Here is a 13,056-nt window from a genome sequence, read left to right as displayed (position 1 = left end):
ATGGATCATTAGCTTACACACTAACTTTCACACATCTAGATGGCCGGGCGGGGTGGGTGTGGAGCCAAAGACAGCAGGTGTTCAAACTGTAGAACCCAGTTCCTACATTTGAATATAAAAATGTATTTTATCAAACAAAACTATGCTACATTTTATCGCTGGGACCCTCAGGATGACAAATCAGAGCAAGATTACTGAATGTAAGTACATTATATACCTTCAGAGGTGAATGTATCAAACCAGTTGCCGTGATAAAAGGTTTTTGTTGTTGTGCACTCTCCTCAAACAATAGCATGGCATTTTTTCACTGTAATAGCTACTGTAAATTGGACACTGCAGTTAGATTAATAAGAATTTAAGCGTTCTGCCCATATAAGACATGTCTATGTCCTGGAAAGTTTACTGTTACTTACAAAATCATGCTAATCACATTAGCGCACGTTAGCTCAACAGTCCTGGTATAGGGACACAAATCCTGTAGAGGTTATCAACTTTCAAAGCAGAATTACTTTCCCATTGGTCCTCAAATGTAGTGTATGATATACCAGTTTGTAGCTCTGTGTCTCTGCTTTTATCCCATGTAAAAAACCACTATTAACATTTTTGCTACATATGACCGAATCAAGGCGGCCGGTCACAAATAACAACCCAATGTTTATATCCCAGGACAAATTAGCTAGAATCAGCAAGCTATCTAGCTAAATGTCCATGACGGTTTTATGTGTTTCGACCTGTCCCCAAATTAATATAGTTGGTTCAGAGTTCGTTTTGATATTTCAACCTCTGTGTCCTGATGATCGTGTCTAGTGTGAATGAACAAAATCAATATGTGGGTGTTGGCGCACGCAGACGCATGCGCGTGCCCGGTCTAGTCAGCATGTAAGAGCTTTCGAAACCTGGTGCAACATTTGCCCATTATTCTTTTAAATAATCTTCAAGCTCTATCAAATTTGTTGTTGATTATTGCTAGACATCCATTTTCAGGTCTTGCCATAATTATTATTTTTTTTTTTTAACAAGAGCAAGGTATTGTGTTTCATTTGAAAACAGCATAAACATTTTTAAAAGCAGAATATTTCAGATCATCAAAAGTATTAATGAACAAAAACAAATGTTACATGCAACAATTTTTTTTACTGATTTACAGTTCATATAAGGAAATCAGCCAATTGAAAAACAATTATAAGGCCCTAATTTATGGATTTCACTTGACTGGGAATACAGATATGCATCTGTTGATCACAGAAACCAAGAGCTAGGATCGTGTATCAAATAACCAGTCAGTATCGGGTGTGACCACCATTTACCTAATGCATCTCTTTTGCATCGAGTTAATCAGGCTGTTGATTGTGGCCTGTGGAATGTTGTCCCACTCCTCTTCAACGGCTGTGCGAAGTTACTGGATATTGGCGGGAACTGGAACACGTTCTCGTACACGTCGATTCAGAGCATCCCTAACATGCTCAATGGGTGACATGTTCAGTGAATATGCAGGCCATGGAAGAATTGGGACATTTTAAGCTTCCAGGAATTGTTTCCAGATACTTGTGACATGGGGCCGTGCATTATCATGCTAAAACATGAGGTGATGGCGGCGGATTAATGACACGACAATGGGCCTCAGGATTTCGTCATGGTATCTCTGTGCATTTAAATTGCCATAGATGAAAATGCAATTGTGTTCGTTGTCCGTAGCTTATGCCTGCCTGCCCATACCATAACCACACCGCCACCATGGGGCACTGTGTTCACAATGTGGACATCAGCAAACCGTTCGCCCACACGACTTCATACACGTGGTCTGAGGTTCTGAGGCCGGTTGGACGTACTGACAAATTCTCTAAAATGCAGTAATCATGACAATTGCACGCTCCCTCAAAACTTGAGACATCTGTGGCATTGTGTTGTGTGACAAAACTGCACATTTTAGCGTGGCCTTTTATCCTCCCCAGCAAAAGGTATACCTTGTGTAATGATTACGCTCTTGATATGCCACACATGTCAGGTAGATGGCAAAGGATCAATGCTCACTAAAAGGGATGTAAACAAATTTGTGCACAACATTTGAGAGAAATAAGCTTTTTGTGCGTATTGAACATTTCTGGGATCTTTTATTTCAGCTCATGAAACATTGGACCAACATTTTACATGTTCCATTCATATTTTTGTTCAGTGTAGATTTAAGTCAAAACTTTAACTCTGCCACTCAGGAACATTCACTGTCTTCTTGATAAGCCAGTCCAGTGTACATGTGGCCTTGTGTTTTAGGTTATTGTCCAGCTGAAAGGTGAATTCATCTCCCAGTGTCTGGTGGAAAGCAGACTGAACAATGTTTTCCTCAGGGACTATGCCTGTGCTTAGCTCCATTCTGTTTCTTTTTTTATCTTGAACAACTCCCTTAGCATTTACAAGCATACCCATAACATGATGCAGCCACTATGCTTGAAAATATGGAGAGTAGTACTCACTAATGTGTTGTATTAGATTTGCACCAACATAACACTTAGTTTTCAGGACATAAGGATTTGAAGTGTTACTATAGTGCCTTGTTGCAAACAGGATGCATGTTTTGGAATATTTGTATCTACAGGCTTCCTTCTTTTCACGCTGTCAATATTGTGAAATAAATACAGTTTTGTGGATCCATCCCCAGTTTTTATTCTATCACAGCCAATTCTATCACAGCCAATTCTATCACAGCCAATTCTATCACAGCCAATTATACTTTAACATTATGGAGTATTGTGTATGTAGGCCAGTGACCAAACATCTACATTTAAACCATTTTAAATGTTTCCACAACAAAATGTGGAAAAAGCAAAGGGTGTGAATATTTTCTAAAGGCACTGTAAGTGTGTGTGTGTGTACACTGAGTGTACAAAACATTAAGAACACCTGCTCTTTCCATGACACAGACTGTCCAGGTGAAAGCTATGATCTCTTATTGATGTCACTTGTTAAATCCACTTCAGTCAGTGTAGATAAAGGGGAGAAGACAGGTTAAAGAAAGCTTTTCAAACCTTGAAGCAATTGAGATATGGATTGTGTATATGTGCCATTCAGGGGGTGAATGGGTAAGACAAAATATTTAAGTGCCTTTGAATGGGGTTTGTTTCAAGAAATTATTGAGTAAATATACATTTATGTATTTGTGTTCTGCTAATCTAAAGTCATTGAGTTTTTACAAGTTATTATTATCAATTTTTTTTGTCAATTTAACATTTATTAAATAAATTGTTCTTACTTGACTATTATTTTTTGCGTCTTTACTTAAAATAATAAAGTATTAGTCAGACACATGGATTTTGGGGTAAAAACACGTGATTTATTTATATGTGTTGTATGTTTTTGGAAGTTATGAATACTTATTAGTGCCTTGTGACTGTTTTTAGAAGATTGTGGGTAATTCAATTTTTTTGGACTTCATGATACTTTTACACAATGTTGTATTGCATGTTTGAAGAAAGAAAAGTAGATTTATAAAATAGTATTAAACAGTTTGCTGTGCAATTAGTGGGTAATTGATCATGATGAATGGATATCAAAACCATCGGTCAAATGCACGTGCAATAAAAAGACAAGCCATTCCCACCATCAACAAGATCATGTGAGCCACTCTTAATGACAGGGGCTAATGCATTATCATGGAATGCTTACAGCTCTTCTTCCAGTTACTGCTAGAGGAATGAGCACTGTGCTCAACAATTCCTGCACAGGTGGGTTAAAATGACAAATCTTCAAATATATAAAACAATGAAGACACAATCACTGAAAATGTGTAATCAGAACTACTTACTACTTACACTTGAAAATAAAATGGTAATGAAGGTTAATCCTTTAAGAACGGACCCTACATTTCTATGTTCACTACAGCACATATTCATGTTCGAGCAACTTCAATCTTTATAGTTCAGATTAGATTTTGTATTTGTAAACTTAAAAAGATAACCATAATATTCATCATATAGCTACTTTATGTATTGAACACTGAAATACATTGAGTTGGGTTACTTGAATGGTTCTAGGCAACTGGTTTCCACCCAAAAATGTTGTTAGCAGAACTAATTACTTTTTATAGTGCAGGTGTTCTCCATCTCATTCCTCCTGGTGATAGATTTAATACTCACCACTGCATCCTGTATCAAAAGGTTGGCTGGCCCTCATTAAAGTCCCTTAGATCAATGCATTACTCCATTTGTGTTTACAAAGCCCTACTACACAAGCTTCCAACTTACCTAACTTCATTGCTAACGTATAAAAGAATGAGATAACCAACCCCGTGAACGGGTTTGGTAACTATTCAGATTCCTTGAGTCTCCATGGAATTTGGCAAGTCAGCTTTTAGTTTTCATGCGCCACATTTTTGGAATCACTTATACAATGAATTACATCTGGATTCCCTGGTGCCACTAGGGCATTTTAAACCCCGGAGGATAAATGACTTCACCGAGGTGTGCATTTGTTTTGAAACATTGATGTAATAACTTGTTTATGATGGCTGTGATGTTGGTGATGTTATATCTATATATCTATATATATAATAATAATAAATAAATAAAAATAATACTAACAGAGATTCAGAGGTGCTGAGGGCATCTTCATCACAGAGGTGAAGGGTGTGTGCGTGTGTGTGATTGTGTGTGTGTCCTGCCCCAGCAGCAGGTGGTGTGGATTAGTGTTAGACTTGTTAACACGTCTTTAATCATCCCTTTGTTTCTGTAATGAAGAGGCCCCAGAGCCTCATACTGAGAGAAAGTGAGAGTGTGTGTGTTGGTGTGTGTTACCTCTTGGGGTGGAAGAGGTGTTTGTGTGGTTCCTCCAGGTCCCAGCGCTGACACTCCCACCCTGTCTCTGTGTGATCCATGGGACCTCTGTAGCTCTCCCCGTTACAGCTCACACACTCCACTGGACACACACAAGGGTGATATTTTAATCTTCTCACATGCCATGGACATTATTTTTGCATATACTGTACTTCATAAACAACATGAGGTGCTGTACCACAAATGTTTCCAGATAATTGTCCTGTCTATCTATTTAGAATGTAATGTAAAATGAGTCAACAATCAGTGTGTGTGTGTGTCCGTCCGTCCGTCCGTCCGTCCGTGGGTTTGGTTGTCTTATGTTCCAGTGTTCGTCATTGCTGGAAACTTATTTTGAAATCAACCTAAGCAGTCATTTTTCCTTTGACCAGAATAAACACTCTCTCTGGACAGACCCACTACATTTCCTCAGACTCTGACAAAAACCCAGTAGATTCCTCACTCACTCACACACATCCCTGATAGTCTTGTATATTCTCATACACACCTAATCACATCACTGTCAGCTGTTTATTAACTATACAGACAGAAAAAAATATCCACAGAGGATCATTTATCCTGTGACAGTTTGCATCCTTCAGTTGTAGATACCACAGCAGGCTATGGTCCAGTGCCACAGGGAGAAGGGAGAGCTCATATCTAACAGTACACTTAAATGGTGTTCGGTAAAAGGAAATGGACATGTGTGTATGTGTCCTACCTTGTGAGCATTGAGGTACTCCACAGTCCTGGTGTCTGACATTGGGGTCTGTAGTGAAACACCATGGTCCTGAGGTAGCATTGTCAGGGTTACGACAGTAGTTCTCTCTCAGGTCCTTCTTCCTGTTCCTCCTCGGTAGGAAACTGGAGCGAGAGAAGGACTTCAGTTAGTGTTAATCAATATCTCCCAACATCAGGACAATATTCCCTTTCTATCTGGTGCAGAAAGTTGAGAAGCAGAAGGGAAATCTCCATTGCGTAGTGTAGATCAGGCTTGCTCCATGTGTTGTGAAACATGTGGTAGTTAAACAACACTGAGTCATACACATCTACGTACTGACTGAGGTCCTCACTAGATTGTGGTTTTGTTTGCCGAGTCACATGATCATTTGGTTTATATGGGTCACAGCTGAAACAGTTTGGAAGGCACAGAGTTAGGCAACATAATGCAACATATGGTAACGGTGTGATGGAGGTGTGTGTGCTTTCCCCAGTGTGAGCTCACTGGAGAGGAGGAAGGAGAAGAGGAGAAAATATGAGAATGGGGAGGAAAGAGAGGAACACGAGAAGACATGGGAGGAAGAGTAAGGATGAGGAAGGTGGGGGTTGTTATGGTTGGTTGTCCTCTGGTTGTGCAGCTCTAATGAACTTCTGGCACGAGACGTCTCTGTTATCTCTCTCTTGCTGTCCTCTCCTCCCTGTCCCTCTCTATCTCGCTCACTTTCTCTCTCTCTGTTCCCGTAACAAGGCTGCATGTCATCATCCTCTGCTACTATCTCTGTATCAGGGCTGCTGTTTGTCACAGGTTGTATACTTTATCACTAAATTAATTAGGTTTTACTACAGTGTAAACTCTCTCTCTCTCACACACACACATACAGTATATAAACAGTGTGACTACAACAGGAAATGATCCCTGACTGTGTAGTGTTAGAGTGAGGTCAGAGAGGACTAGTACTGATGAATAACTGGTCCCTTAGGACTAATCACCATCCTATGTATACACACACACGCACACACAAACACAGGCTCTAGCTTACTTGTGTTCGTGAGGGATAGGAGAGGCCCATGCCTGGCACTTTATTCCACTGGCTGTTACTGACCTCCTCCCTCTGTAGTTCACTCCTGTCCCTACTATGCACTCCTGCACATAGGCTACAGAGAGAGAGAAAGAGTCAACAAAAGGAATGGAAAAAGTGTTTGCAAGAACGGAATCTGAAAAAATATGTTTTTCTGTTTTACTCATCTGACAGAGCATATTAAGACAGGTCTCACATCTACCATAATGCTCCATTTCACTGTTCCAATATGTGAGAATACTAACCCGGCTACCAAACTCTGACGATACAAGGAGAAAGAGATGCAGTCCTGCTTTAGACACATAGTGTGAGCACTGCAGTGCCTTTCTACTGAGAGAGAGAGAGAGAGAGAGAATATATAGTACAATACATTTCTTGTGGTAGAGTTGGTAGTTGAAGTCGTGTTGGCTATGGACTCCTGGTGAGTTCCTGTCGAATGAAAGCCACTGGCATTTCCTGTTTTTCTGATCGTACAGAAATGCTCTAGAGAGAGAGAAACAGAGAGAGAAAGAGAGAGATATTGATCGATTTACGTAATATAATAATTTAGCAGGCATGTTTATCTAAAGCAACTTACAATTAACATGCAGATAGTAGACTATTAACATGGTCTCAGTCTCACTGAAGAAACGTCAAATTTCGAAGGCTAAGTTTAAGCATTCATTCTGAATGGTTAAATTAAGGGTTAAGGTTTGGGATAAGGAAAAAAAATTGACATAACAGTTTAGTTTAGGCATTCATTTGGAATGGTAAAGGTAAGGGTTAAGTTTTGGGATAGGTTTTAAACAAACAAATTAAAAAACGAGTGCCTAGCACTGGCATTGAACACGTGACCCTTGGAGCCGGAGCAAGTTCACGGTTAAGTTTAAGCATTAATTCGGAATGGTTGAGGTAAGGGTTAAGGGTTAAGGTTTGGGATAGGGTTAAAAGCCCCCCCCCCAAAATGAGTGCCTAGCAATGAGATTGAACATGCGAACCTCAGAGCCGGAACTCATGGCTTGCCATCCGCGTCCAGAACACCCTAGCAAACCCCAAGCTACTTCATGATAATAGCGCTCACCGTTGGCCCTAGTGGCCAGTTTTGAAGTCATGTTTCAACGTCCTGCTTACCTGGCCGGACGTCGGATTTCGAAGTGGATCTTGAGCAACCTGGCTGAGACTATACTATGTGTCCTGAATTGAAATAGGATTGACCCCGAGCCTGCTACTGCTGAGAAGAGATATCAGAGAGGACTCAGTCTGCCAGGGGAAACCTAGTCCTGCACACCAGACTCAAGCTTGCTGCTGCTGAACGACACTAAGAGAAAGCAGACTTCTCATTAGAGAATGGGAGGGTACTAGACTATAGTAAGCGTTAGAGCTGCCATATTTACAATGGAGAGTTTGTACTGCTGCCAAGGAAAGCCAGGGGACAATAAATATATTTACCTACAGGTGAAAAACAATCCCCAGAGAAGCCAAAACATCATACGGAGATGGGAAAGTTATAGAAACACAGCAGGTGAAGCTACAGGCACAGAACCACAGGAGTTTTTTCACAGATGCACCACACGTACCTGCAGGTGAAGAGTAGTCGCTTGTTGCGGCTGCAGCCCCGGGCACACTTCACTACGCTCAACTTCCTGCTTATAGTCTGGAGGGCGGAGTCTGGCAGCTGGACCAATCGCACACTATCGCTTCTCTGGTAGTCCTGCAATGCATTCCTCCTGCACTCTAGTGTACACACACACACACACACACACACACACACACACACACACACACACACACACACACACACACACACACACACACACACACACACACACACACACACACACACACACACACACACACACACACACACACACACACACACACACACACACACACACACACACACACACACACACACACACACACAGCATAAAGGTGTTGAATGCAGTGTCCACCCCCTAGCCAGTGAGGCTGCGTTGATGTTCCCACCAGGACTGAGACAAAACCAGCAGCATTATGATGTGTCAATTAGCCTGGTTCCACTACCTCATGACTTAATGGGATGCATTCCCTCTCTCTGTCTCTCTCTTTCACGTTCACACACACACACACACACACACACACACACACACACACACACACACACACACACACACACACACACACACACACACACACACACACACACACACACACACACACACACACACACACACACACACACACACACACACACACACACATACACACACACACACACACAGTTTCTCTCAAACCCCCACCCTCTCCAGCAGGGATTGATAGATGAATTATGTTGTTTCTCATCACCACACCATGCTGTGTTGACTCATATGTGAATACATAAACAGCCCAGTAGCAGACAGTCAGGCTATGTGTATGTTTCTTAATACTCCGGTATTTTCCTCAATAAAAGTAATTGAGAAAAAAGTGCGTAACTTAATATGAACCATATTATGGATAAATACCTAGCCTACACAAGTATTATCAATAGCCTATAACAAACATTATATACTTTTCTTCTAAATAGTGAAAGCACTGGGATCAGAGAGTCCATGTCAGACTCGTCTAGAAGCTTTAGAATGAGTGATTATCGTGAGAAAAAACTGCAAATTTACATCGTCTATAGTTCCACCAGCACATCTATAGCTGAATGGAGATGTGAGAGCTGGAGCTGGTGCACATGCTTCTACCTGAGAGGCTGCATCTGGTGCTACAGATCGTTAGACGCAGTTTAATATATATATAAAAATAGGCGGGCAGCCAAGCACACAGGGTTCTCTGGGCTTTTCAAAAATAATGTTATGCAAGTTTGCTGTAGAATCATCACAGAAAGTCTATAGAGATGGGGTTCACAATTTCTCCATTCCCCACAGAGAGCATCGCAAAATGTTTTTGTTGTTTATGTTTACAGTTAAATTTTGTAGGATGACAGTCTTTTTTATCTAATCAAAGCTCTTCTGCCCTGACATGTTACATTTGCAAGATCGAGAGATGGTAGTCAGTTAGAATGGAAAACTTGCTCAGCTGACTGCAAGGTAACAGATTTTAGGTTATTGTGCTGTGTCTGCAAAAAAAAATACAAATCAATAAACTCCACCATTCGACATTAGGCTAAGGGCCTACCTTCGTAATATAAGATTTTATTAAATCACAAATGCAATGTAGGCTGAGCTAAGTTTTGGTGGGACCAGGCTGGAGAAAAGTTAAACAACTATGCTGAATCTCAATAACAAGCTGCAAGGCTGAATTCCTATTACGACTGTCTCCTCAACTTACCAGAATAGTGGACAATTAAGAGCATAAAAATAATGTTGTAAATCCACATGGTTGCTTCAAAGGCTGTTCACGATATCCAAACTATTACCGATATGATATCCCAATAATAGTAAAGGTATTGCCGTCCGTTGATAAAGTCCAGACGACGGTACGAAGAGACTGGAGATTTTCACTCAGCTACAGCAGAGATGCCTCTGAGCAGAAACACACCGTGTGGACCTCTCTCTCTCTCTCTCTCTCTCTCTCTCTCTCTCAGCGCCAGCCATATTACACACTGTCAGTTCTCCTCCCACTTTACTCCTCTACCCCACTCACTCACTCTTGAACAATATGTTGGGTAGGTATATCAGTGGAAAATCAGTGGAAAAGTCCCAGTGATGACAGCATGATACACATGAGCTAAAGTATCAGAGTTTATCTCAGCTTCTATAAACAGCTCTGTCTTCATGGGTGACACACAGCATCCTCAACCAGGATGAACTACCTCCTCTCCTCCATATCTCCTGGGACTTAGGGAATCACCTCTCCTCCTTTATAATCGATCACACACACACACACACACACACACACACACACACACACACACACACACACACACACACACACACACACACACACACACACACACACACACACACACACACACACACACACACACACACACACACACACACACACACACACACACACACACACACACACACTATGCATCTTCATTTTTATCTCTCTCTTTTTCTAGATGACTAACAGGAGGTTTTTTGTTACTCAGAAAGAAACCGCAGAGTCACTCTCCATGATAATAAACAATCCCTGCCAATGAATCAGGGACTTTCACTCTCATAACCACACACACACGTGCACGCACACACACACACCCCTGTAACTAGAAGCAGATGTGTACAGATCACTCACATGCTTTGGGTTGAGTAAAACTCCATTAGTTCAATCTAACAATCTGATAGAAGCATGTGTGTGTGTGCTTTCAGATATTAGACTGAGATTAGAGCTCTGGTAGCGCTCTGTTACATACCACTGGAACCATTTAAGACTGCACGATTTAGTGTTCAGCACCTTGGTTTGTTTGGCTTCTGTAAGATATGGCTAAGAATGTCCACTTAACAGGTCCTCCACATGCACTCTGTAACCATCCAGTTCAACCTGCCACATTTAGGAGTTAATAAAGGTGCAGGCACATTCTATTATTTTTAATTTATTTTGTATCTTCATCTTTACTACGCGTTGTTGGACCTGTATGTAAGTATTTCACTGTTACTCTACACCTGTTGTTTACGAAGCATGTGACAAATAACATTTTATTTGATTCTTAAAAGGTTGGTTTGGAACTGGGAATCATTTGCAGAGAAGGGGTGCAGGGTGCTAGGGCAGAGGGGTCCATTTAATTTCCTCCAGATTTGCAGGCACCAGGGCAGAATATCGCACACACACAAAGGTCATGTTTCATCTGCTATAAATTATCTGGACCTCAAGCTGACCCTTACCCTTCCTCCCTTTCTGTTTCTTTCACTCTCTTCCTTCCTCTTTTCTCTTCTCTCTCTTCAGACCTGGAGTGACCCACCAGGCCTGAGGAGAAAGGAAAGGAAGGTAGATGAGAAATGAGGGAGCAAGAGAAGAGGGGCGTGAGATGGCGATATTCTGGAGGATGAGGGGTTCGTCCTCAAACAAATACAATGTGTGTGCATGTGTGTGCATGTGGGTGCGTGTAGAGGGTGTAATCACAGACACAGTGTCAGAAGATAATCCTGTAAACAAACACACAGATCCTGTTGTCAGACCTCTACTGCTAATTAAGACGTGCTGACAGGGACAGTCGACTCTATACACACACACACACACGGACAGGACAGTGGAGTCAGGGATACCGAGAGGGGGAGGGGTTGGCCTCTTCATCAATAACAACTGGCGAGCTGACTCGAAAGTGGTGCAAGTGTCAACCCATTGTTCACCCGCCTTGGAATACCTGATGGTCAAATGCCGACCCTTCTACCTCCAGAGGGAATTTTCAGCTGTTATTGACTGTTGTATACATTCCACCTCAGGACAATAAAAATAACAAACTGACACAGGAGGCTATAAACAAGCAGGAAACCTTACATACAGAGGCTGCTTTTCTGGTTGCCGGCGATTTTAATTCAACACGTCTCCCTCGCCACTATGGGCGACAAAGTCCTAGACCACTGTTACTCTACCGACAAACAAGCATGCAAGGCCCTCCCTCGTCCGCCATTTGGCAAAACAGATTATGACTCTGTACTCCTGCTTCCTGTTTACAAGCAGAAGCTCAAACAGGAAGTACCTATGACTCGCTCCATCGAGAAATGGTCACCAGAATCAGAGATTATGCTACAGGACTGCTATGCTATCGCTGATAGGAAGATGTTTTAAGACTCTGCCGATAACATCGACCAGCTAACCACCTCCTTCATCGGCTTCATTAGGAAATGCATCAGCAACTTTGTCCCCATAGTGAAGGTTCGCTGCTTCCCAAATCAAAAGCCCTGGATTAACACAGAGGTTGGTGCTAAACTAAAGGACATGGCTACTGCACACAGGGCTATAGCAGACAACCGTGAGGCTACAGCTGAGGACAGGAACAAGTGCAAGAAGTCCCACTATGACCTTAGCAAAGTCATCAAATGAGCAAAAGGACAACATAGGAATAAGGTGGAATCATATTACACAGGCTCCGACGCCCGCCATATGTGGCAGGGACTACCATCCATTATGGATTACAAAGGAAGACACAGCCTTTAGCTGCCCCACGATGCCTCCCTACCATATGAACTAAATGCATTTTATGCATACTTCGACAATAACAACATCACGCCTGGTGTTAGGGCCGCCACCGACCCAGAGTATTGGGTGATCTCAATGTCCAAGGCTGATGTGAGTAAAGTCTTTAATCAGGTCATCACCATGCGCAGAACAGCTGGCAGGCATATTCACTGTAATTGTCAACCTCTTCCTGTCCAACATGTTTTAAAATGACCACCATCTATCAGGTACGAAGGTAAGACCCAGATGCAGACAACGTCGTATTAACAATGGTTTAATAATCCAACAGGGGCAGGCAATAGACAGGTCAAGGCAGGCAGGGGTCAGTAAACCAGAGGTGGGGCAACGGTACCGGACGGCAGGTAGGCTCAGGGTCAGGGTAGGCAGAG

General features: G+C 42.0%; 1 protein-coding gene across 2 annotated transcripts in view; it reads right to left on the bottom strand.

Moving 5' to 3' along the window:
• Positions 1-10,080, bottom strand: part of LOC139539973 (hepatocyte growth factor-like) — a 30,581-nt gene extending 20,501 nt beyond the window's left edge. The window contains exons 1-6 of one of the 2 annotated variants that reach the window (XM_071343431.1): positions 9,875-10,080; positions 8,158-8,314; positions 6,972-7,084; positions 6,563-6,677; positions 5,524-5,666; positions 4,785-4,905 (exon numbers count right to left, since the gene is read on the bottom strand). In XM_071343431.1, coding sequence (XP_071199532.1) covers positions 4,785-4,905; positions 5,524-5,666; positions 6,563-6,677; positions 6,972-7,084; positions 8,158-8,314; positions 9,875-9,923 — 698 coding nt within the window. In that variant the 5' untranslated portion in view covers positions 9,924-10,080. The remainder of the gene's footprint in view (positions 1-4,784; positions 4,906-5,523; positions 5,667-6,562; positions 6,678-6,971; positions 7,085-8,157; positions 8,315-9,874) is intronic. The other variant, XM_071343430.1, reaches the window with a different exon arrangement.
• Between the last annotated feature and the right edge of the window lie 2,976 nt (positions 10,081-13,056).

The sequence above is a fragment of the Salvelinus alpinus genome, chromosome 15 (assembly GCF_045679555.1).
Source record: "Salvelinus alpinus chromosome 15, SLU_Salpinus.1, whole genome shotgun sequence".
NCBI lineage: Eukaryota > Metazoa > Chordata > Actinopteri > Salmoniformes > Salmonidae > Salvelinus > Salvelinus alpinus.
Note: the sequence above shows the minus strand (reverse complement) of the source record. Positions and strands in the feature narration are given on the sequence as shown.